The following is a 26,288-nucleotide window of genomic DNA, read 5'->3' as shown; positions in this document are numbered from 1 at the left end:
TTTTCTGATCTGCTCCCTTCTTTTGGGTTTATCCCCTAGGCTTCTTTTTGTTCCTTTAGCCACTTATTTGGGAGCGGGTAGCTGTAGCTTTAGCGGGTTGGGGGGCGCAAAATTTTTTTTTTTTTTATCTCTGTATGTTTGGTATACGGGGTACTTCCCCCCCCCCCCTTCTCCCTCTCACCCTTTGCTTTGCCCGCCTCAGTCCCTCCGCGTATGCTGTGTCGGTAAGCAGGGGTTGGTGCCCAGCCAACCGGCACGGGCCTCTAAAGCAGACTAAGGAGGGGATAGCTTTACTTAAGGACTTATTTATATTTCTCCCCGCTGCACCAGGGGAGTTTTCCAGGTCAGGTCCTATCACCATTCGAAAAAAAAAAAAAAAAAATGTAATTATCTTTCTCAGTCACTTCTCTTGAATAAGAGTTATATATATATCCCAATCTTCATGCGAGTGCCTTATTTGACTTATATTTGGGATCCAAAGAGTAAAAAAGATACAAGACAGATTGCAAGAGAAAAGGTCAGGAAAAAACACAAAAAAAAAGAGGCTTGTTGGACACAGTTCAAAGTTCACAGTTCACAAGAGGCTTTTAAATGTACAGTGTTGGTTCTCTTATACCCCATACAGGGAGATGAATTTTGTCCTTATATTTGATAGATTAATTATAGAGGTCATCTCCTTTTGACCCGTTCGCTACAATACAAGTCTTATCCCTTAAATCCTCTCACCATGTATTTCAGGTATCATATGCAATCTTAGCGAAACCGTTCACATATGTCAGACTGCGCGTTGTTATTTAACCATATTTCACATTTCTGTTGGTTTTCAGTGCAATACCGCGGTAATTAATAGTAAGTAGTTCCACTCTTTACTTGGCTATTTTTACCAGCTTCTCCTGGTCCTCCTTTGCATCTCAATCAGTGTCTTCCCCCCTCCTTACCTCCAACCTTCCTATGCCGTTGGATTTCTATACTGTGGTTTTCTCTGGGCGGGCTGGCGTTACCATTTCTAGCCTTGACTTTGCTTTTCTGCTTATACATGCGGGGGGGGCTACACCTGCTGCCACGGGCTCCCCTGGATCCATCCACCAGCAATATAGCCCATCTCCTACCTTACTCCGTTCGTCCGTCCCCGTCCGTCACCGCACCTTGCCGACGGCTCTCCAGAGTCCTCCGGAGCCTAACTGCAGCTCCCGCCGCGGTGGTATCGGCGTGGGTTCCCTGGTATGCGACGGTGTACGGCGCGTTTGTCAGCGTGTGCGGGCGGGCGATCCGTCCCTCTCGTCCGGCAATCCCATTGATCTCCACTCCCCCCACCTACGAGCGCGTCACGCTCTCACATGCGTGTGCACGGCATCCCGCCCTGCCAAGGGCTCATTCTTAACACCATACCTGCATGGAAACTGATAGGAGAGAAAAAGACACACAGATTTCAAAACTGGCATCTCTGTCTGCAGTGCCCCATGGGGTGATGAACGAGGTCTAAAAGTAAACGACTGGGAAAAATAAAGTGCTTGAGAAACAAATAACCTCTTGAATGGCTTCCCATAACATAGAGAAAGTATAACTGACTGCTACTGTTGCATGCAGTGCAAAAAGCTACACAGTAGACAGGACACACAGGGGGAGATTTACTAAAGTTGGAAAGCGCAAAATCTGGTGCAGCTCTGCATAGAAACCAATCAGCTTCCATGTTTTATTGTCAAAACTTAATTGAATAACCTGAAGTTAAAAGCGGAGTGATTGTCTACCATGCACAGCTTCACCAGATTCTGAGTGCTCCAGTTTTAGTAAATCTGCCCCACTACACCGATACTACTACTTTCTTCCGTCACTCTCAGTTAAGTAAAACAATATTATAGTGCAGAAAGCATAACATTTCAGCATGCTCACCTGTTAAACGGGTTGCATTTTTTTCACATATTGCTGACACTTCACTGAAAACACGCTCGCTTGGTACAGATGAAGGAGGAGCGGAGAGGTATCTTCTAGCATGAGAGGCAAGTCTTTTGTAGCGCGACTCATTTTCTTTCCACTATTAAAGAGGGTCACCACTTCTGTCAATTACTGGTTCCTTTAAATAGACCCCTTTCACACTGGGGCGGTTTTGCAGGCGCTATTACGCTAAAAATAGCGCCTGCAAACTGACCCTAAACAGCTGGGGATTTCACACTGGAGCGGTGCGCTAGCAGGACGGGAAAAAAAGTCCTGCTAGCCGCATCTTTGGAGCGGTGAAGGAGTGGTGTGTATACCACTCCTCCACTGCTCCTTCCCATTGAAAGCAATGGGAAACGCGGCTATACCGCGGGCAATGTGCCTCTGCAGAGGCGCTTTTCGGTGGTTTTTAACCCTTTATCGGAAGCTGGCGAGGGTTAAACCGCCCCACTAATGGCCGAATACCGCAGCGAAATTAGCGCTTTACCGCCACGGCCACTACCGCCCCAGTGTGAAAGGGGCCATAGAGATGAACTTCATCATACAGGCTCATTATTGATGCACGTTCAAAAGAATCTTCAGCATGAGGCCCCAATAACACGCTAAACATGGCATCAATTCGACCACGATAAAGATTCTGTTCTGCTCACTGTCTTTTTTGGCTGTTTTTGCAGCATCCTGCTCTTCCACATTAATAACATGCTCTTCACTTGACCTTTCGGCAGGAACCTCCAAGCAGCTCCTATTGATCTTCTGTCAGCCATTATTTTGCCTTGGCTAATACATTATCAGAAGAGAAAGCACAATGCTTGTATCGAGGATCCAAAAGATATACCAGCACAACATTTTTATTCTCTTCATGCTTCTCAAAGTGTTTGGTGAGGCTGCCCCTCATGACCTGCCTTAATGTTTTAATGCCACGTGTGTTGGGCCCTTCATTCTTTTGAAGAAGCATCTTCAGCACTCTCCAAGCCATAAAACCAAAGTCAACAGGAGAGAATCTTGAGCCCCTGGATCTCCTTGACCTTTGTAGCTCATCCCTGAGAGAGATGGAGGGTCCAAAGAAGGCCGACAGAAGCGCAGTGGATGAAGTCTGAGGGTCAGAGGGTAACCAGGAATGTACGCAACCGAGTTGGGAGGCAATAAAAGTAATTCTGCAGAGCGAATGCGCGGCTTGTGAAGATGGTGGACGTGTAGAGGGAGAGCTCCGGTCCCTGTTTCACTGTCCGCGGCTCCTGCAAAGCATCCACAGCTAACATAGCTCCAGGAGTGTACTGAGCGAGTGCCCGAGACTCCCCTTAACATCTTATGGGCAAAATCGGCTTTCAAAAAGCCATCTATAGAGGATTTGTTCCACCGCCGCTCCTGAGGCCTGACCGCGATATGGAGTGCTTCCTGTATAGGCCGCAATCCCTGGTCTCGAGTATCTAGGTCGGCCCGCCGGATCACACCGAATCCCGTTCAGCGGCCCCTCCGGCGGACAATGGTTTCCAGCAAGCCCAGTCATCAGGGACCACGGACGTGGTTACAGTTGCTGTTTTGGATCTTAACCACTTCCCGACCCACGTATTGTAAATGTACGTCCTCTTTTTAAACATGGATATCTCAGTAACGGCAGCAGCTGCTGCCACAACTAAGATATCCATGTTTTCAGCGGGCGGCCGTGTAAACGATAACGGCGGTCTCCGCGGCGGATTCACCGCGAGATCGCCGTTATCGGTGGCGGGAGAGGGGCCCCCCTCCTCCCGCCGCTTTTCCGCGCCCTCCGCCGCTTACCGGAGCCGTCGGTAGCGGCGGAGGAGATCCGATGCTGCCGCCTGGAGAGTGAGGACTTGAGTGAGGGCAAGATGGCCCCCACCCGTCCTCATAGCTCTGCTGGGCGGAAGTGACGTCAAAACGTCAGTCCCGCCCAGCCTCTTAAAGAGACAATTTTTTTTTTGTCATTTTTTTAAATGACAACTTTTCCTTTTTTTTCTTTTTTCTTGCATTTAAGCCTAAATATGAGATCTGAGGTCTTTTTGACCCCAGATCTCATATTTAAGAGGACCTGTCATGCTTTTTTCTATTACAAGGGATGTTTACATTCCTTGTAATAGGAATAAAAGTGATCTTTTTTTTTTTTTTATATATTTTAGTGTAAAAAATAATAAAATCAATAAAATCAAATAAGAAAACAAAAAAATTAATTTTTTAAAGCGCCCCGTCCCGGCGAGCTCACGCGCAGAAGCGAACGCATATGCGAGTAGCGCCCGCATATGAAAACGGTGTTCAAATCACACAAGTGAGGTATCGCCGCGATCGTTAGAGCGAGAGCAATAATTATAGCACTAGAGCTACTCTGTAGCTCAAAAAATGCAACTTATAGAATTTTTTAAACGTCGCCTATCTAGATTTTTAAGGGTAAAAGTTTGAGGCCATGCCACGAGCGGGCGCAATTTTAAAGCGTGACATGTTGGGTATCATTTTACTCGGCGTAACATTATCTTTCACAATATATAAAAAAATTGGGCCAAATTTATTGTTGTCTTATTTTTTAATTCAAAAAAGTGAATTTTTTTCCAAAAAAAGTGCGCTTGTAAGACCGCTGCGCAAATACGGTGTGACAAAAAGTATTGCGATGACCGCCATTTTATTCTCTAGGGTGTCAGAAAAAACTGTTTTAGTCTTGCAAACACCAAATCTGAAAAACACCTAAGGTCTTTAAGTGGTTAAGCTGCAATCGGTCCTCCAGGACCTGACCAATAACATCACCAAAGAGGTGGGTAAAATTACACAAGAGCTCCGGAGGGAGATTGATCAATTAGGGGAACACACAGACACGCTGGAGAATACATTTTACGAAACTTACCCAGTATGTACATGTTTTAGAGGAAGACAATGCTGCCATGAAACACACACTTTCCCAACTCCAATTGCAACAGGAGGATTTAGAGAACAGGGAAAGGCGCCAGAACCTTCGGATTAGAGGGGTTCCCGAATCAGTCACTGATAAGGAGCCATGTCCGTATCTTTTGGAACTATTCGTCACTTTAGCGTCCCACATACCAGATATTGATTGGCGCCTTGACCGGGCTCATAGGTCTCTGGCTCCTAAACTACCTGCTGGCTCTAACACCAGAGACATTGTTGTTCGCTTTCATTTTTATGGGAGCAAAGAAGCCCTCACTGTTGCAACCCGTAAAAAAATCTCGCATTGAATTTAAACAGGCCAAGATACAGATTTTCAATGACCTCTCTCCTATTACCTTGGAAAAAAGACGCAGCTTTCGTCATGTTACCACCCATCTGCAAAATCATCAAGTGCCCTATAGCTGGGGATTCCCCTTTCGCCTATCTGTCCTGAAAGATGGGGTCCAATATTCTCTGAGGGACTTCTACGAGACTAAGGCCTTCACTCCCAACCTAGGTCTCCCCCCCCATCCCTGAAGAGGATCTTCAACTCCCCGTCTTGAATCCCAAGCCTCTTATGACACCGGCCAAGATCTGGACCCCTGTGCAACGCAGATCGCAAAAGTCATTCTCTACTCCACAACGAGCTGATCCTTGCAGATTCCAGACCTGAAGAAACTCTTTCTTGTGGAATTCATTACAACCCCCTTTTTCTTTTTTCTCATTGTCAGTTGATGTCTGACCTGGCCTTGTCGAAGGTCATGTGCCCAAGATTCACATCTACTGTTTTCTGGTCACGCAAATGACGCCTTCTTGAACTTCTGGTCCTATCCTCTTTGATCCTTCTTATTTTAGAAGTGACTACCACCATGGATAGCCCTTTAGATGCTTTATTCGATGGCTTTTCACAGATCGGTGCTGACTGTTTCTTTCGATGAGACGGGGACCCACCCTCGGATCTTGCAGGTTGCCATGCCCCTCGCCCAAGCCCCAGGCTGTTGTCTGGGTTCCCTGGAGTTTTTTCATCTTCAGGGCTCTTTGAAAAAAAAAATTTCAATTATGTTTTTTCTTTTTTTCAATTTTTTCTTGAATTTTTATTTTTTTTTAGTTTTTTTTTCTAGGTCTTTTTTTTTACCTTGCTCTGGTATCTAGTGCTTTTTTTGTTGCACCATTTCAACTTATAAGCTTGTTTGCTTTATTGTGTTTTGCACCATGGTTATTTTACAGCTTAGTTATAGTTTCTGTTATAGTAGCTGTATTTTTGATTGACTTACTATGGCTCTAAAGATTTACTCCTGTAATGTGAAGGGTCTGAATTCCATTGGTAAAAGATGGTAAGCTTTGAAGGAATTCAGGTCCTCTGGTGCGGAGGCGATTATGGTTCAGGAGACTCGCTTCAGACCTGGGGGTTCCTTTAAATTTGCGTCCAAACAATTCCCCACAGCATATGTGGCTTCTGACCCATCTGGAAAGGCAGGAGTAGTGATCCTTATTAGGTGCTCCTGTCCGATCCGTGTCCTTTCCTCATACTTGGACCCTGGGGGTCGTTTTGTGCTCCTGGACTGTAGTCACCTGAATACCCAGTTTACATTGGCAAACATCTATGCTCCTAATGTGGGCCAGATTGGTTTCCTCTCGACGATCTTTGAGAGGTTACAAACAATCTCCCATCCCTTTATTATTTTGGCGGGTTATTTTTAATGTGTGCATGTCCCCGACCAAGGATAGACGGGCCCTATTTCAGGATACACCAAGAAGTGCTGTCCAGAAATTGTCTGCCTCGTTTCGCAAACTGACTAGATCATATAACCTTTTTGACACATGGAGAGTGAAACACCCAACTCAGAGGGGTTTCACCTTTTATTTCCCGCCTCATAAGCTTTATTCCAGATTGGACCACTTCCTTGTAATGGCGCCCTGCTTCCATATGTTGTCTCTTCCGAGATAAGCCCAATTACCTGGTTGCATCATGCACCCATTGAAATCGATATTTTGTTGTCTGCTCCAACCCCCAAGACTTGCCATTGGCGTCTCAATGAGTCCCTGATTAAGGATCCATTGATGCAAGCCCAGTTGCAACAAAAACTATCTGAATTTTTTTCAATTAAATGTAGGTTCAGTGGCAGAGATTTCCACCCTGTGGGAGGCCATAAGGAGGGGAGTGCATTTCTGCTAGTTCTCGTTTAAAACGAGATTCCATGAAGCTAAAAGCTGATCTTCTTGTTCTCTAAGGCCTCGTACACACCATCGGACATGTCCGATGAAAACGGTCCGCGGACCGTTTTCATCGGACATGTCCGCTCGGAGATTTCGGTCTGATGGCTGTACACACCATCAAACCGAAATCCGCGCGGACAGAGAACGCAGTGACGTGGCCGCGCCGTCACCGCGAAGATGACGCGGCGATGTGCACGACCCTGGAAGGTCTATGCTTCCACGCATGCGTCGAATCACTTTGACGCATGCAAGGGCTTTCGGCCGAGCGGACATGTCCGGCAAGTCGTACAGACGACCGAACATGTCCGACGGACAGGCTTCCAGCGGACATGTTTCTTAGCATGCTAAGAAACATTTGTCCGCTGGAAACCTGTCCGATCCGCCGGAAAATTGTCCGGTCGGCCGTACACATGACCGAACATGTCCGCGGAAACTGGTCCGCGGACCAGTTTCAGCAGACATGTTCGGTCTTGTGTACGAGGCCTTAGAGCTGCAGAGGCGCACCTCCTCCCCAGGCCCAGATAGACTCTCCTATGTATATTATAAAACCTTCTCAGAAATTTTAAACCCTCATCTACAGTCTCTGTTTTCCTCCTTGCTCAAAGGCACCGTCCCCCATACACACTTTCTACATGCATTCTTAACCGTTATTCCAAAACCGGGTAAAGATCCCTCATTGCCAGATAATTATCGTCCCATTGCATTATTGAATTCGGATTATACGATTTTTACAAAATTATTGGCCAACCGACTTTCCCCATTATTGACGGCATTGATCCATAAAGATCAAGTGGGTTTTGTTCCCACAAGACACGCTGGTGACAATACCAGACGCACTGTAGACCTGATAGATCTTTTAACAAAAACTAAACAGGCTGCAGTTGTCCTAAGCCTAGATGCGCAAAAAACGTTTGATCGCCTTAGCTGGCCTTTTATGTTTGCAGTCCTTGACAGATATGGGTTCTCAGGTCCTTTTATTCAAGCCTTGCAAGCTATCTATTTATCTCCATCTCAGGTCCAGCTTTCCTCTTGTCTGTCTCGGCGGTTCTCCCTAAGTAATGGTACCAGGCAGGGGTGCCCTTTGTCACCCTTGCTGTTTATTTTGAGTCTTGAGCCTCTGGCGGCGGCCATCAGGCAGCATCCGTATATATGGGGGGTCCCCGTTGAGACAGAGGGACTATAAGCTATCACTCTTTGCCAACGACATCTTGCTGACCCTCACTCACCCTTCTACCTCCTTATCCGCCTTACACGACACTCTCTTTACGTTTGGTGTCCTGTCAGGGTTTAAGATCAACCAGTCAAAAATGGAGGCTTTACCAATTAATGCATCACCAGACATGCTTAAATCTCTCCAAGACAAGTTCAATTATCATTGGTGCTCTTCTTCACTGAAATACCTGGGAGTGTATATCACATCCTCATACTCCACCCTATATCAAGCGTCCTTAAGATGTCGATACTTCGTAAGAAGTTGTACCTCTTTGAGACACTCCCAACCTCGGTCCCAATGTCGCAGTTGAAACTTCTCCAGAGGCGATGCCTCAAGTTTATATGGAATAATGCTTCCCATAGGATTGCACAGTCTGTGGTTTATGCTCTTAAACATAGGGGAGGTCTGGCAGCGCCAGATATTAAATTAAATATTATTATGTTTCTCACCTTTGTACACCAACTTCCTGGGTTTCTAGAAAGGCTCCTTCCAGATGGGCAGAGATAGAGATGGGGATTACTGCCCCAGTACACCCCTGTTATATGCTTTGGCCTTCCTCCACTAAATTTATGCCTCAGTTGAGATCTTTATGTTTGGCTCTGATGCGGTTTACCCTTGCTATTTGGAGGAAGGGTGCGGAACGGTTCTCCCTTTCCTCCAAGTGTTCTCCCCTAATGAATGTCCTTTTCAACCTGGATATACCTGATGGTATGTCCTATGGGAGGATGTATCCATGTATCCATGGTTAACCCGGTCACACGTATTTTCTTGTCATTTCCAGATTTACAAACAAAACATGACCTTCCAGCCTCCCTTCAGTATTCTTACCTACAATTTAAACATTTTTTTCTTTCTAAATTACCCTAGCTCTCGCTGGAGAGGCCCACAGATTTTGAACTCTTATGTGTTGATGGCCCCTATGAACCCAAACAGATTTCATCCATATATAACATTTTACATGAAACACTTCCCCTAACGGAATTTACACATGGCTATATGAAAAAATGGTCGACTATACTACAACGCCCAATCTCGTTATTGGATTGGGGGAAAATATCGGCCAATACGTTAAGAAATCTCACGTTGTGTATTGCAGAGGGAGACTGCCTTTAAAATGTTGTTATTTTGGTATAGGACCCCGGACTTATTGCATGCTCGTGACTCCACCCTTTCTAAGCATTGCTAGAGGTGCATTGGGTCTGTGGGTTCCCTTTTTCATATTTTTTGGGATTGCCCTCTCAATGGCCCTTTTTCGATTAAGATTCAAGAGCTCCTACAGAAGTTGTTATCTAACCCTATACCTTTGTCACCTCAACACTTCCTTTTGGGCTTACCCCTTTTTGGGACTGCCTAAAGCTTCTCAGAAACTTATGTCCTTTATTCTTTTGACTGCAAAGAGAGACATTCCTAGGCATTGGCTCTCCACTTCACCCCCCACTTTCCATCACGTTCTTTTAATCATAGCTGATACACGTAGGTTTGGAACATTTGACTGCCAAGATTGAAGACACTCTACCTCTTTTTAATAAGATATGGAAATTATGGGACGAATCTGAGTTTTCATCAGACTCTATGTCTGAATCTTTTCATGATACTTAATCCCCATGGTGCATCCATCTGTTTATATTTTGTTTTCCTTTGTCTCACTTGGAACCGATTACTCTCACCAAGTTATGTTTATCTTAGGTTGCGGTTTGTCTACAATGCTTTGATGACTGTTTGTTAAATATTGTTTTGCCAGGCTGTACCTGTGTTCCTGATATGTTTAAAGTATGTTCTGCTTTGTATTACCGAAAGTTGAAATATCTGTAACACGCTGTATAATGTTCTTAAACAATTAAAAAAAAAAAAAATCTGCAAATTTGGGTATGCCACACCTCACACAGCCTTAGCCACTTGCAATGAGGACTTGGCTATACAGGGCTGACTACCATTCCAGAAAAAAAAGAAGAGGGTAGATTCCACCTGTGTAAAAAAAATTGGCGGAGAAAAACGGGTGAAGTTCAAAAATATTATAAGAATTTCCGTAGGAAGATAATTTTAAAGATATTTATGCAGCCAATTAGATTGAAAGGCAATGCCGTCCAGGTATGAAGCCTGTCCACCATCTGTTTGACTATGGGAGAAATATTAAGTTCTTCATATCTAGAGAGATCACCATGTATTTGAATGCCTAGGTATTTAAAGCAGAGATCCTCAAACTACGGCCCTCCAGCTGTTGCGGAACAACACATCCCATGAGGCATTGTAAAACCCTGACTTTAACAGACATGACTAGGCCTGATGGGAATTGTAGTTCCTGAACAACTGGAGGGCCATAGTTTGAAGACCTCTGATTTAAAGGATGAAGTTAATTGCAGTCGTGTCCTCCAAGTATTCAGTGGAGATAGAAGCGCCTATAGGAAATGCCTGAGGAGATTTCTCCCAACCCATCTGAAGGCCTGAAACCTCTCCAAACTCTCCAAACTCCTCCACCACCTGCATCAACTTAGTAAAGAAACTCTCTCTACCATCCAAGTATATAAGGGCATCTTCTGTGTAGAGGGAGATCATCTTCTCCTCCATTGGACCACAACAGATGCCCTCTGACATCTGCCCTCTGACATAGCCTGTAGATCTGCCCTCAAAAATTCCACTCGCCTGCTCGCATTTTGCGAGTGGATTTTGAGGGATGGCGAGTGTGGGCTTCCTGGATGGTAAGGGAGCTGTTCTAGGGGGAAGAGAGGAGAGCCAGAACCGCCGCTGCCTGGTTGATTACAGCGCTGGGGAACATAACTTTCATTTCAATAGCTGTGTGTTCCCCTCTGCGCGCCATCATATACAGCCCCTCTCCTTTGTCCGGGGAACTTTGATAGACAGATCACCCATCCCACGATTGGATGGGTGATCCGTTTATCAAAGTTCCCCGGACGGGGAGAGGGGCTCTATATGATGGCGCATGGCAGCTATTGAAATGAAAGCCGTTATGTTCCCCAGCGATGTAATCAACCAGGCAGCGGCTCCCCTCTCTCTTCACCTGCACGGGGGACACAGTCTGCAATGGGGGAACACAGTTGGCACTAAGGGGGCACGGCACAGGCTGCACTGGGGGGGAAGAGAGCAGGCTGCACTGGGGGGGAAGAGAGCAGGCTGCACTGGGGGGGGGGAAAGAGAGCAGGCTGCACTGGGGGGGAAGACAGCAGGCTGCACTGGGGGGGGGAGACAGCAGGCTGCACTGGGGGGGGGAGACAGCAGGCTGCACTGGGGGGGGGAGACAGCAGGCTGCACTGGGGGGGGGAGACAGCAGGCTGCACTGGGGGGGAGACAGCAGGCTGCACTGGGGGGGGAGACAGCAGGCTGCACTGGGGGGGGAGACAGCAGGCTGCACTGGGGGGGGGAGACAGCAGGCTGCACTGGGGGGGGGGGAGACAGCAGGCTGCACTGGGGGGGGGAGACAGCAGGCTGCACTGGGGGGGGAAGACAGCAGGCTGCACTGGGGGGGGGGAAGACAGCAGGCTGCACTGGGGGGGAAGACAGCAGGCTGCACTGGGGGGAAGACAGCAGGCTGCACGGGGGGAAGACAGCAGGCTGCACTGGGGGGAAGACAGCAGGCTGCACTGGGGGGAAGACAGCAGGCTGCACTGGGGGGGAAGACAGCAGGCTGCACTGGGGGGGAAGACAGCAGGCTGCACTGGGGGGAAGACAGCAGGCTGCACTGTTTCCCCTGCTTAAGAGATTCCTGAAAAGTCCTAAGAAGCCTAGGAGCCAAATCCTCTATGCATGCCTGATACTATTCTGAGGTGAGGCCATCTAGACCTGGAGTTTTACTTGATGGCAATAGACAGATGTCCTTAGTTACTTCCTCCAACATAATGGATTTGTCCAATAAAAGTTGCTGGGGGGTACTAAGTGCTGGGAGCGTGTAGTGATGCTCATCTTGTCCGGAGGTTGCTTCATCTGCCGCTTTCTCATCCACCAAAATGACTCCCAGGGTTGTAGAAACCTTCCTCACCGAATAGCCGTCATGGAACGCCAGGATGGTGCAGGATTGTAGGAGAGACCGAAGCTGCAAAGGAACACGTCTGATCACATCCTGTGCTAGGCCATGCCCCTGGGAAAATAACCTTTAATTGCCATTTTAACCCGTGTGTGTCACCTTGTATGTCTGTACCAAGACCAAACATTGCAGGTAGAGCTGCACGATTCTGGCCAAAATGAGAATCATGATTTTTTTTGCTTTTTTTTTTAAAGATATTTTTATTAGGTTTAAGACAAACCAACAAACAGAAAAACATACAAAAAAAACACCAGACAACCTGGTCATAAACGTCAGGCAATACACTCAAACATAGAAAAATAAACTGACATCAATACAATATAAAGTAGGCACAGTGGTAAAAGGCTCAGGTATAATACCGGGATATAGCAAAAGCGGAGGTCCAGACATTAGAGATCCGTGAGGCACGGCCCATCAATGGTCAAGCAAGAGTAGTACAACCAGTGCTGGGAGAGGGTTAGCGGACTAGCCAACCATCTACCCCAAATTATGTGGAAGGTTTTGTTCCGTTTCCGGAGTTCAAAAGTAAGTTTATACAGTGGGATAGCGTCATTAATAAGTTTTAACCAGAGGGATTTCAGAGAGGTCTGTGTCCCCTTCCAGGACAGTAAAACTGCTTTTTTAACATAGAAGAAAAGTATACGGAGCAGTCTCTTGGCATGTGATAAGTGTAATTCGCCAAAGATGCCTAATAGGCAGTTCTTGGGGTGGATTATGTTTGGGAGGCCTAGCGCCGATGAGATGAAAGCACCCACTTCTTCCCAGAAGTCCTGGACTACCGGGCATGTCCAGAAGCAGTGTAAGAAATCGGCCTCCCGGCCACAGCCACGGAAACAGGCAGCTCAGGGCAGGAGACCCATCCTGTGTAACCTAGCCGGAGTGAGGAGGGTTTGATGAAAAATTTTGACCTGTATGATGGGGTCCCGGGAAGCAATAACAGAGGTTTTATACGTATCACTAAATTCTGACCAGTCCTCGTCTACCAGGGAGATGTCCAGAGAGGTCCATTTTACCTGAGCTTTGTGAAACCTGGGGTTAAAGTCAGTCATTAGGGCTGCATAATAGGTGGAGACAAGTTTAGTGGGATCTGGCTGTCTGAGCAGTTTTTCCAATTGGGGCAGGTCAGTGGGATCATCCAGGAAGCCAAACTGGGCACGAAAAGCGTGCCTGAGCTAGTAGTAATAAAATAGGTACGATCTTGGTAAATCGAAATCTAAACGTAGCTGAGAAAAAGATGTAAAGCCCTGAGCATTGTACATGTGGCATAAATATTTAACCCCCTTGGAGTACCAGCGATTGAAATCAGGAAGGGAGTATAGTTCCTGCAGATTGGGGTTAAACCACAGGGGGTTGATGGGAGATTTCAGCCAGGTGTGCCTGGATACTTTAGTGACAATATAACAAAAAGAGGAAAGGTAAGTGGCAAGTAGGGAGGTTCCGGGGCGATCGGGGACCCGGCCTCTGTAGATAATATTATGTAGGGTTTCCAGAGAAGATGCGATGGCTCCCTCCGTGGAGGTACAGGCATTGGCCGGAACCGGGCACAGCCAATCGTGGATGTGCACCAACTGGGATGCCAAATAATATAGAAAGAAGTTGGGAAATGCCAGGCCTGCCAAGTGTGCTGGCAACCGTAGTGTTTCAAGTGCTACCTTGGGAGAGCCACCCTTCCACAGGAAAGTAGTACATATTGAATCTATGCATTTAAAAATAGATTTAGGTATTTTGCAAGGGGAATTGGCAAGGATATAGAGTAATCTCGGTAGGTAGATCATTTTGAGGACGTTGGCCCTCCCCATAAGATCCAGAGGCAGATCCATCCACTGCTTGGTCTGCTCCCGAAGGCGGACCAATAGAGGATCTAAGTTATTGGTGACATATAAAGATAAAGGGGTCTGCACCAGAACCCCAAGGTACCTAAAGGAGGATACCACTTGAAGCTTGGAATCCGGGTGAATCAGGGGAGGCCCAGCCACATCTAGGAGGAAAAGACTTATCCCAATTCACCTGGAAGCCAGAATAGTCTCCAAAAGGTATTAATCTCCACCAACAGGGCCTGAAGTGATTCATTAGTATCAGCCAGATACACCAATGTGTCATCCGCATAAAGTGAAATGCACTCCTCTATATTAGCAATTGGGAGTCCTTTAATCGAGGGGGAGGAGCGAATGCGAACCACAAGTGGCTCCATGGCTAGGGCAAACAAGAGGGGCGACAACGGGCACCCCTGTCGTATGCCCCTAGTAATCGGAAAGGGGCCAGTGATAGAGGAATTGACCCGCACCCGAGCTACAGGGGAGGTGTAAAGGAGTTTTATGCATGCTACAGCACGGGGGCCAAAGCCATACATCTGTAACACCCGAAACAGATATGGCCATTCCACACTGTCGAATACCTTGCAAGTGTCCAAAGACACAATAGCACGAGTGGGAGGACAGTCGTGTGGATATTGCAGGTTTTGAAACAGCCTGCGGATATTCATTCTGGTGGACCTGCCGGGGATAAAGCCCCCTTGGTCACTATTGACCAAGGACATGACTACAGTGTTCAAACGGTTTGCCAATATTTTGGCCAGAATCCTAAACGTCCACATTAATAAGAGAAATTGGACGGTAAGATTCGCATTTAAGTGGGTCCTTACATGGTTTTAATAGAAGTACAATCAAAGCCTCTCGCATCGTTGGGGGGAGGATCCCGACATCTAGAGCTTTGTTTTAGGTTCGCAAAAGAAAGGGGCATAAAAGGTCTTTAAATTGTGAGTACCATTCAGGCAGGAAACCGTCAAAGCCCGGAGTCTTATGTGCAGGCATTTGTGAAATGGCTGCAGCAATTTCCTCAACCGAGATAGGTGCATCCAGCACTTTACGCCCCTCCGTTGACAAGGAGGGGAGAGATGTCAGCCAAGTAGTCATTCAATTGGGAGTCATCGTAGTCAACCCTAGAGGTATACAGGTCTTTGTAAAAGCATAAAAAGGAGTCTAGGATATCCCCTGGGTTGTCACTGATGGGGCCTTGAGCAGTAAGGATACGTGGGATGGAAATGGGAGAGTGGTCAGGTCTAGTCAGATATGCCAAGAGACGTCCGGCTTTATTACCATGTTCAAACGATTTTTGTGTGGCATGCAACATGCGTTTTTGCGTGAGATCTAAAAGACGGAGTTCATACTCCCTACGGCTCTGTAACCATGCAGGGTTAGAGGCATAAGCAGACTCAGCACGTACCATAACAGTCTCAAGTTCCTCTGTAAGCATCCGGTTATTTTTGCGCAAGACCACTGTGATGGACATGAAAGTGCCCCTCAGAGTTGTCTTAAATGTGTCCCATTCAGTGGAGGGGTCTACTTTTCCCAGATTATCCCTCCAATAGTTTGTGATGCCTGTCCTGCATTCTCCCTGCACTACCTCGTCCTCCAACCAGTATGAGTTCAGGTGCCAAATAGCAGGCCCCGAACCTGGGAGGAGGAGGAGGTCCACTGAGAGAGGAGCATGATCAGAAACCCCTCTAGGCAGATATGAAACGGCAGAAACAACAGGGAGGGTCTCAGCCGGAGCAAACGCCATATCTAGTCTGGACATGGTGTGGAAAGAATCCGAGTGGCAGGAAAAGTGGCGTACATCCAGATTTTTCCATTGCCACACCTCTGTAAGGCCATGAACCTGTACCCAGTCTAGAAAAGAAAGAAAGGGTCTACCTCGACCACCCAGGCGGTCCATATTTGGATCTAATATAGCATTAAAGTCCCCCACATAAAGTAAGGGGCCAGGGGGTTTAGTCAGCAGCTGAAGTGACAGTCTAGAAAGTACCTCCACCGAAAATGGGGGGGGCACATAAATGTTCACCAGGGTAAAGGTCACAGTAGAAATTTGCAAAGTAAGAACAATAAACCGCCCATCAGGGTCGGTTTTAACTTGTACTGTCTCAGCCGGGAGAGATTTGGCTAGAAGGATGGAAACCCCCCCTGGAGTAATTAGTATGAGTGGCATGATAGGAGTTAGACAACCACGGGCATTTTAGGGCCCTTGTTTTAGAGCCTGTAAGGTGAGTCTCTTGGAGGCAGGATGATGTGAGGGTGACATTTTTTAAATACTGAAAAGACCAGGGATCTCTTCTGGGGTGCATTCAGACCTCTAGTATTCCAGGAGACTATCCTTAGGGGCTTTGCCATTGTAAAACATACAGTAGTAAATAAGCACAAAGTAACATGCATACAAGAATATAAATGACCAGACAGGCCGCGCCACATGAAGCACATACATGCACATGAGTAAAAAAAAGTGTGTGCGTTGTCGCTGGACATCTTCTGAAAAATCGGGGTACACTGAGATGGTGTTGCCATTATATTTAAGTGGACCCTTTGTGACGGTATCGGTATGATATCCCCGTCAAAGATTCCCTTCTTCCATAAGAACATCACCCAATATTCCACTAGGAGGGATATTCCTGAGATCGCCCATTAAGCCACACATTAGTCCAGGCTTACTGCTAGAACAAGACAGACTTTAATGTTATATCACACAGCTTATATGTCATTTCCAAAACGGTTACAATGACAAATCTCCGCCCCCCTCACACTGGGGCTTCCATACAGATGATTAGGCAGACACGACGGAGCCGATGCTGAAAACACATTTTCTTTAGACAATGACATCAAGGACGCTGATTACTAGTTGTACTGAATACATTAACTAGACCGCTCGACCCTGCATATAGAGAGATAATTACCACACTGGAGCAATCAGAATAATTAACACAAGCCACTTAAACACAGATCTCCTTCACACAACACAATAGATCAATTAACCTTTAGAAATAGTGAGGGGACATTAGCACGTCAATAACCTGCTAGCCGAGGACAGAATTACACAGGGCAAGCAGGGAGAATTAGACTGAGACATATAGGCAAATGCATCACAATGGCCCCCCTTTTTCTCCCTGCTACGGCAAACCCGGTTGGACCTTCCCTGGTCCAGTAGGGTTGACGGGTTTAGAGCTTTTAGTCCGAGGTTAACTCCGTTTGGCGTGACTGACCTCCCTTGGCAACTGCTTCAGTCTCAGGTATGCCACCGGGTCGTCAGATCACACGCCGGTCAGTCCCCAAGTCTTTGTGCGATCTGCAAAGTCACCAGAAGTCAGTGTGAAGACGGCGAATGGGTCTGTGCGCCGCCATCTAGGTGTCCCGCTATGGGAGGGGCAGGTTATGGCTCTGTAGTGACAGTCACAGGAGATTCATAAAAAGAAAAAGTTATATTTGTTGAAATGCTGTAGCACCGGTGCTCAGAGTTCGGGGGGGGGGGGGGGAATCAGGGCCCCATAGGGTCAGCCACCCTCTGCTCCCTCCGCAGCCGCAAGTTCTCCTCTTTGAGCTTCTCCAGCTCCATCTCCAGTTCATGGAGCCTGGGGGGGTCAGCCTGCTGTGACCTCAGGTGGTTGTTCTCCTCCATGCGGCTTATGCACTCCTCCAGCTCCATGTACTCACGGATCAGCTCCTGCTTGCTCATGTCCTGCAGGCTCTCCACGTGGTCCTTCATCATCAGGAACTGGGTGGTGGTGTAAGGGGCCACCGGTGGGCCCGTGGCGAACATCTCGGCCCGCATCTGCGACGCCCGCTGCGACTCCCTCTCCTCCAGTCGCTTCTTCTCCTCCCAGGTCAGCTTGTTATACGGCTTCCAGGACCTCTTCTTCTTGGGGGGTAGCCGGCGGTGCCTCTTTCTGCCCCGCTCCCTCCAGGGCCCCTCCGGCTCAGGGCTGTCGCCCATGACCAGCTGACAATGGTGTTCCCTGTTGTCCGTAATACCAGATTGTACCGTGAGGACTTCGTAAATGGTGTCCGATGGTTCTTCCGGACCCAGCTCCTGGAGATCCCAAGCCGAGTCTACACAATGGGCTGCTGCTGGTGGGCGGTACCCAGGTTGAGACCAATTTGACCTGGTGTTGTCGTTCATGGGGCAATTCTGCTTGAAGTGACCCAGCTGTTTGCACCGGAAGCAGCGTTGTTCGTTGTCCTCCTGGCGTGGATAGCGAGGGCTAGATGTCATCGGTCTGTTAGGTGGTTGGTATCTAGCGGCTGGTGGGTGTGAGGGCGCCGTTGGTCGTGGAGGTTGTACCCGTGGTGTGACCTGGTTTGTCTTGCGAGTATCCGCATATTCATCTGCCAACTTCGCGGCCTCTGGTAGAGTCATGGGCCTGCGATCTCTCACCCAATCTTTGACATCCGTCTGGATGTGATTGTAAAATTGCTCCAGGAGCATTAGTTGCAAAATGTCCTCTGCGGTGGTGGCCTGGCTGCTGTTAACCCAGTTAGAGGCCGACAGGGACAACTGGCATGCCCATTCCGCGTAAGAGTCTTTCGTGGTTTTGCGTGAGTCCCTGAACTTCTGTCGGTGGGACTCTGGGGTTACTGCATAACGAGCCAGGAGCGCTTCTTTAACCCGGGCGTAGCTATGGATATCCTGATCTGGCACGGTCCGGAAAGCATCAGAAGCTTTGCCTGACAGTTTGCCTGACAATATTGCAACCCACTCTCCTCTAGCTATTCGGTGCAGGTTACATTGTCGCTCAAAATCTGCCAGGTAGTTATCAATCTCACAGTCCTTTTCATCAAAAGCTTTAAAAGCGCTAAACGGGATCTTCCTTGTGTCTGCTGTGCTGTACTCACTGTTTGGAGAATGTGCGGCTGCTTGTTGGACTGCTGCCAGTTTTAACTGTAGTTCTGCGTCTCTTATTTGTTTAGCCTCCTGTAGTTCTGCGTCTCTTATTTGTTTGTCTCTTATTTGTTTAGCCTCCTTCGCTAACAGGTCCATCACTTTCAGCACCACATTCGGCGTTGGGTTCAGGCCCGAACCATGCTAGCTTCTCTCTCATTAGCCTGTTGGCTGGTGATTCCTCTTCCTGAATCACTGGTGTCTCCATCTCTTGTACTTCTGGCGTTGCTGCAATCCCGTCCTCCTGGTCTATCTCCATTGATTCTGCTATGATGACCCGCTTGGTTTTGTTGCTAGCAATCCTTCCACGAACTTCCAGTAGTTCTTCCAGTGTCTGCTTGGAATCCAGGTGTGAAGGGGAATAGAAGGGAAAATCCCACTGCTACCAACCAATTGTGACGGTATCGGTATGATATCCCCGTCAAAGATTCCCTTCTTCCATAAGAACATCACCCAATATTCCACTAGGAGGGATATTCCTGAGATCGCCCATTAAGCCACACATTAGTCCAGGCTTACTGCTAGAACAAGACAGACTTTAATGTTATATCACACAGCTTATATGTCATTTCCAAAACTGTTACAATGACAAATCTCCGCCCCCCTCACACTGGGGCTTCCATAGAGATGATTAGGCAGACACGACGGAGCCGATGCTGAAAACACATTTTCTTTAGACAATGACATCAAGGACGCTGATTACTAGTTGTACTGAATACATTAACTAGACCGCTCGACCCCGCATATAGAGAGATAATTACCACACTGGAGCAATCAGAATAATTAACACAAGCCACTTAAACACAGATCTCCTTCACACAACACAATAGATCAATTAACCTTTAGAAATAGTGAGGGGACATTAGCACGTCAATAACCTGCTAGCCGAGGACAGAATTACACAGGGCAAGCAGGGAGAATTAGACTGAGACATATAGGCAAATGCATCACACCCTTCTCCCGGGCCAGGCGCAGAATAGCAACTTTGTCTTGGAAGTTAAGGATCCTTGCTATAATGGATCGTGGGGGTGCTCCAGAAGGTGGGGGACGCGGAGGGGTGCGTGGGCACGCTCAATGACATGTGAAAAGGATGGTGCGTCAGTCCCAAAAATGTCCTTCAGCCAATTATATAAGAATTTTTCTGGGTGGGAGCCCTCCGCCCTTTCAGGGAAACCAACGAAGCGGAGGTTGTTGCTCCTCGAACGATTTTCCAAAATGTCAATTTTGGCACGGAGGGCCGCCATTTCCTCTGTATGGTCCCTCACTGTAACAGCTAAGGGGTGGACAACATCCTCAAGGGAGCTGATACGTTCTTCAGCCTCCCCAGCTCTGTCCCTTAAATTTTGCACATCTTGCTTCAGGAGAGAAAAGTCCATGCGGACTAATGCAATCTGTGCAGTGAGAGAGGCCTTGCAGTCCTGCATAGCATGCATGATGGTGGCCAGGGTGGGCTCAGCAGGATGGGAATCAGGGCCTGAGCCATCCTCACTATCTATGGGGGAGTCCTGAGACTGCAGGGGGTCTGGCTGTGCACAGTGGGGAGCAGGGGCAGATTCACTCACCAGAGCCTGTGATTTCTTGTGAGGAGTGGATATGGGTGGCTGCAGCCTCACACCATGCTGCTCTGCCTGCATCCTGGAGCCATCTTGCCATGTGAATCGGGCCTGCTGTTCCGCCGCAGATGCTGGCGCGGGTGGGTGGCCCATATTTCACCATGGTGCCAGCCTGGAATGTTCACACTACCGTGGGGAGTATTTAGAAGTTGGTCTAGTGCAAATCGTATATAGGATGCCTGTAGGATGCCACTCGAAAGACAGAGCAGAAGTCTCACAGGTCTGTTCCCTCTACCATCCGGACACGCCCCCACAATTTTTTTGCTTAGAATAAAGATCACGATTCTCTCACGATTCTTACGGCGTAAAATCTTTTACATTTATACAAAAAAATTGGGCTAACTTTACTGGCTAGTTTTTTTTTAAATTAAAGGCATTTTTTCCCCAAAGACCGCTGCGCAAATACAGTGTGACATAAAATATTGCAAAAAAAAAAACATTTTATTCTCTAGGGTCTCTACAAAATATATTATATATATATATATATATATATATATATATATATATATATATATATATATATATATATATATATATATATATAGTTTGGGGGTTCTAAGTAATTTTCTAGCAAAACAAAACAATTTTAACTTTTAGCTGTCAGAAAAAGGTTTGGTGTTTAGGGGTTAAACGTTCCTAATTTACATACAGAAGTCTATTCCTTTGATGTAAAAGTCAAATTGATACAATGTTTGGACTTAACTTCCACTGATGAAAAATGTTTTCAAAACTTGGCAGACTGCCCAGACTTGGCAGATTGCCCAGACTTTGACTTTTGGCTGAGAGCAGAGAGGAAATTCTTTGCATACCAAAGTGCAGAGAGAAAATTCTTTACCAACCAAAGATTGTAAAACCCTGTGTCAAGATCGCAACAGAAAAAGATCGCGATAACCATTCTTGACGATTAATCGTGCAGCTCTAATTCTAGGGTGTGTAAGCTTTTGATCAGGGCCATTTGGGTGATTTCATTAAGATTTAAAAAGGGAGCCAAACAACTATGTGATAATAAACGGCTTCATATAATCACTATACTTAAAGAGCTTTTTGGCACGATCAGTCATATTTTCTATATCAAATCGGAAGTCCATCCTAACACTTAAATTCTCCCCTGCAATCATTAATGTGAGCAAAGTTCAGCCTTATGTCTCAAAATGAAGAAATCACAGTTTTTCTACCTTTATTTTGCAGCATCCAGTGCCATCACATGACTCCAATTCCACTAGTGTGACTTGTCACAGCCTATTGATTACAATAGCACCCATTCCCATCTATGCGACTTAGAAAGGGTACCTGCAATGCTTTGATGTGACTTTGATCCAGAGTGTAAAGTTGGACCAAAGCTGCACTCAGTCGCATCAAAGTCGCACCCTAAATTATGAAACTTTGTGGTCGCAATAGTGGAAACGTGACTTGTGTCCAAAGTCGCATGACAAGTCACATCCTGTTGATTTTAATGGTAGTTGTTCCAATCTATAAGACTTTGAAAATAAGCAACTTTGAAAAGGTACCTGCAATGCTTTGATGCGACTGATTTAGAAAGTGCAAAGTTGGAACAAAGCTGCACTCCAAAATCGCACTCTACTTTTAGGCTACATTTCCACTAGTGCTACTTCAAAACTATGCAATTTAGATCCAACTTTACACTCTGGATCAAAGTTGCATCAAAAGCTACGTCAAAGTAGTACAGGCACATGGATGGGAACGTTTGCCTTTGAAATCAATGAGCTGTGAAGTTGCACAAGTGGAACGGAAACCTTAAATTCATTACTCACATATAGCTCCCTCAATTGGGTGTGTGCCACACCATACACACAATGCCATGCAGAAACAACCACGTGGTTGTACACTGTAGAAAATCTGCAGCATGTTACATTGTAATCTTACAGTGTCTAACAAACAGAAGATGCTTCCAAAGCCTGCCCTCTCTTTCTCTCTATCCCCCCCCCCCCCTCCTTCCTCCTCCCCTCTCTCTCTCAGGAGAAACTGCTATCCAAAACAAGGCTATGAAGATAGGAGGAGGAGATCTGAGGAGGGATGGGGATGGGGCCGGGCAAGACAGGGGCGGTTCGAATGAACAGTAGGCATGCCTGTGTAGAAGAGGACAACATTTTCCTGAAGTGAGATGCAGCATGCAGAATTCAGAAATAAGGAAGTAAGGTTGTCCCTGAAGAACAGGAAGAAGCTGATTGCCAAGCTTAAAAAGTCTAATCAAAGCCAGACAATCGACTATACAGAAAATGAATAATGTCAAAGATAAAGATATTTTACATATAATAGAATGTTTTTTATTTTTGACTGGACTTCCACTTTAATGCCAAAAGGTCACGATTTCTGCCAGGGTATGCAAACTTTTGAACAACACTGTGTATAAAAAATATACCACACCTGGATCTCTTCTTTAAAGTCTTGTTTGTTTCAAGAAAACCTAGATGTATCACATTACCAAAAAAATTGAATATCAGTCAAGATACCTGTTTAGAAATGTATTCATTTGCTGGAGGCACAGATGCAAAACCTTTTTCTTCAATTCTTCACTAATTTGAGCAGCTACCTGAAGATTCTGCTCAAACATCTATAAAAAAAAAAAAAAAAAGAAAACGGCCTATCAGCCTAGGGCAGAAATATAATAACAGATACATGTTTCTTGATTTTGATGGCAAACCCACATTCTGGTCTCAGCTAATTAAGGCATGATGCACAGCCCTCATTTTTAAAGTTAAAGTAAAGAGTGAAATATACCTGGTTGATACTGCCTTCAGATGTCCCTCCCATCATCTTTGTGTCCCCATGGCAAGCTGAGTTTGTGTAGACCAGCCGGTGTCCTCTATGGAGCATGCTTATATTACAGTTGCATTCTAAGCACCTCTTCTCCTTTTTCTTATCTGTGCATCTCACATGACTATAGTCACACATGTGGGCGTATACACAGTGGTGAATGACACTCCCCTCCCTCCTTCCTCCTCCACGTCCTTCTATTGCTAAACACTATGGGGGCGAGATATAGTAATATATACCGTATTTTCCGGCGTATAAGACGACTTTTGGCATGAAAAAAAATTCCTTAAAACTCGGAGGTCATCTTATACGCCGGGTACCTGTGTGTTCAGGCTGCGGGGCGTCCATTATTCAAAAGCAGCGCTCCTCCATACTGTTCTGTGATAGGCGGAACACTAATTTTCCCAGTATAGCCTCTGTTTCAGTGTTCCGTCTATCACGGATGCCTTCTTATCCTCGGTCTCGGACGAGAGGACGACCGTGATAGGCGGAACACTGAACAGAGGCTCTGCTGGGAAAATGAGTGTTCCGCCTATCACAGAACAGCATGGAGGAGGCACAGTGGGGCAGCATGTGTAATGGCACAGTGGGGCAGCATGTGTAATGGCACAGTGGGGCAGCATGTGTAATGGCACAGTGGGGCAGCATGTGTAATGGCACAGTGGGGCAGCATGTGTAATGGCACAGTGGGGCAGCATGTGTAATGGCACAGTGGGGCAGCATGTGTAATGGCACAGTGGGGCAGCATGTGTAATGGCACAGTGGGGCAGCATGTGTACTGGCACAGTGGGGCAGCATGTGTAATGGCACAGTGGGGGAGCATGTGTAATGGCACAGTGGGGCAGCATGTGTAATGGCACAGTGGGGCAGCATGTGTAATGGCACAGTGGGGCAGCATGTGGAATGGCACAGTGGGGCAGCATGTGTAATGGCACAGTGGGGCAGCATGTGTAATGGCACAGTGGGGCATATGTAATGGCACAGCGGGGCTTGTGTAATGGCACAGCGAGGCATGTGTAATGGCACAGCGAGGCATGTGTAATGGCACAGTGAGGCATGTGTAATGGCACAGTGAGGCATGTGTAATGGCACAGTGGGGCATGTGTAATGGCACAGTGAGGCATGTGTAATGGCACAGTGAGGCATGTGTAATGGCACAGTGAGGCATGTGTAATGGCACAGTGAGATTTGAGAAAAGCTGAAAAAAGCCTGTTTCTGTCAGTGGTTGTTCCTGTCAGACTAGTAGGAAGGGGGTAGTCTTATATGGTGAGTATATCCCAAAACCAAAATTTTAGCTGGAAAATTAGGGTGTCGTCTTATACGCCGGCAAATACGGTATGCTGATTGATTACATTCACTAAGAAACTCACCAAAAATGCTTAGTTTAAATATAAAATTAAATATATCAAGTGTCATTGCTAATACCTGTAAAGATATAAAATCCTGGGATGTACATGCCATTAGCACAAAATGGAAGCTAGTGTCAATCATCTCTGACTCTGCCTACACCATAATAATGCACAAAAACCACATATTGGATATTCAACAAAGATATATTGGGAGCTGTAAAAATAGGATTTTTCCAACAGCTTACCTCTAAAATCCTTTTCTTGGAGAACATTACACAAAGCAGCTATAGTAATTACTATCTGGGTAATACGCTACCTATATGAATAAAAAAAGTCCAAATAAAGTAGTATAGTGAAAACTTGATGGATGGATGGATGCAGAAAGTTCCAGATCAACACTGATTCCCAACTGAACTTAACGTGCAATTGTGAGATACCCGCCACCAGAAAAGGAGGCTTACCAGATGTATTGAACCCTAATGAGCCTACGCCCAGAGGGTCAATAGAGTGTGTAAATAAAGTACCGTATGTATCGGCGTATAACACTCACAGGCATATAACACGCACCCTAACTTTAAGAGGGAAGTTTCAGGGAAAAAAACGTTCCACAGCCCCTGCGTATAACACGCAGGCACAGTTTACCCTCTATTTTCATGGTAAAAAAGTGAGTGTTATACGCCAATAAATACAGTATGTACCGGCGGTACAAGTTTTCACTGTACTACTTTATTTGGACTTTTTTATTCATATACACTTGTCACTTGGTGTTTTATATAGACAATCCGTGTCTTCTTATCACATTATTTAGCGCTACAATTTTGTATGTTGTGTTTGTTGCTTTCCTTTGTTCACTGGATTGTTTGTAGCTGCTCACTGTTAGGATAGTGCAGATTTATTTTGTTTTTGTAATACGCTACCTATAGGTGAATGGACACTGGCACACAAAGAGACATAAAGTTCCCCTCTATATAACACCTCCTTCACAGGAAGCACATCAGTTTTGTAGTTTTCTCTGTCGTCCATGGACGGACACAGCTCCTTAAATCTTGACAAGTGTGTTATGTTCCGTCTCTTAGGAGAGGACTAGGCAGACATGTTAGATATTTAAATACATGTAACAAAGTTGAACAGCCCCATCCAGGGGGTGGTCCCCAAGGTCATAACCCCTCACCCTGCAGCCAGCAGCTCAGTTTGTCAAAAAGCAGTAGAAACTTAAAAGGAGCAGTGGGTGATGTGACCGTCCATGGACGACAGAGAAAAGGATTTTACGGTGTGAACAAAAAAAACGGAAAATTGTATACTCACCTTTCCGTAATTTTCCTTTCCTGACGCATCTTCATGGCAGCACACACTGGGTTGTGACTCCGCCCCCACAACCTGACAGGATTGGTTAGCTATAAATTTGAAGGGGAGACGCCCCGCACCATTCTCTGTATATATCATCATAAAACAGCAGGGAGGGCATCTGTGTGCTGCCATGAAGATGCGTCAGGAAAGGAAAATTACGGAAAGGTGAGTATACAATTTTCCGTTTTCCTGACGCATTCATGGCAGCACACACT

General features: G+C 46.4%; 1 protein-coding gene across 3 annotated transcripts in view; it reads right to left on the bottom strand.

The window, feature by feature from the left end:
• Positions 1-26,288, bottom strand: part of EXOC3 (exocyst complex component 3) — a 385,796-nt gene that overhangs the window by 182,358 nt on the left and 177,150 nt on the right. For all 3 annotated transcript variants that reach the window (XM_040353404.1, XM_040353405.1, XM_040353403.1), the window contains exon 7: positions 23,074-23,174. In XM_040353404.1, the coding sequence (XP_040209338.1) occupies positions 23,074-23,174 (101 nt within the window). The remainder of the gene's footprint in view (positions 1-23,073; positions 23,175-26,288) is intronic.

The sequence above is a fragment of the Rana temporaria genome, chromosome 5, assembly GCF_905171775.1.
Source record: "Rana temporaria chromosome 5, aRanTem1.1, whole genome shotgun sequence".
Lineage (NCBI taxonomy): Eukaryota > Metazoa > Chordata > Amphibia > Anura > Ranidae > Rana > Rana temporaria.
Note: the sequence above shows the minus strand (reverse complement) of the source record. Positions and strands in the feature narration are given on the sequence as shown.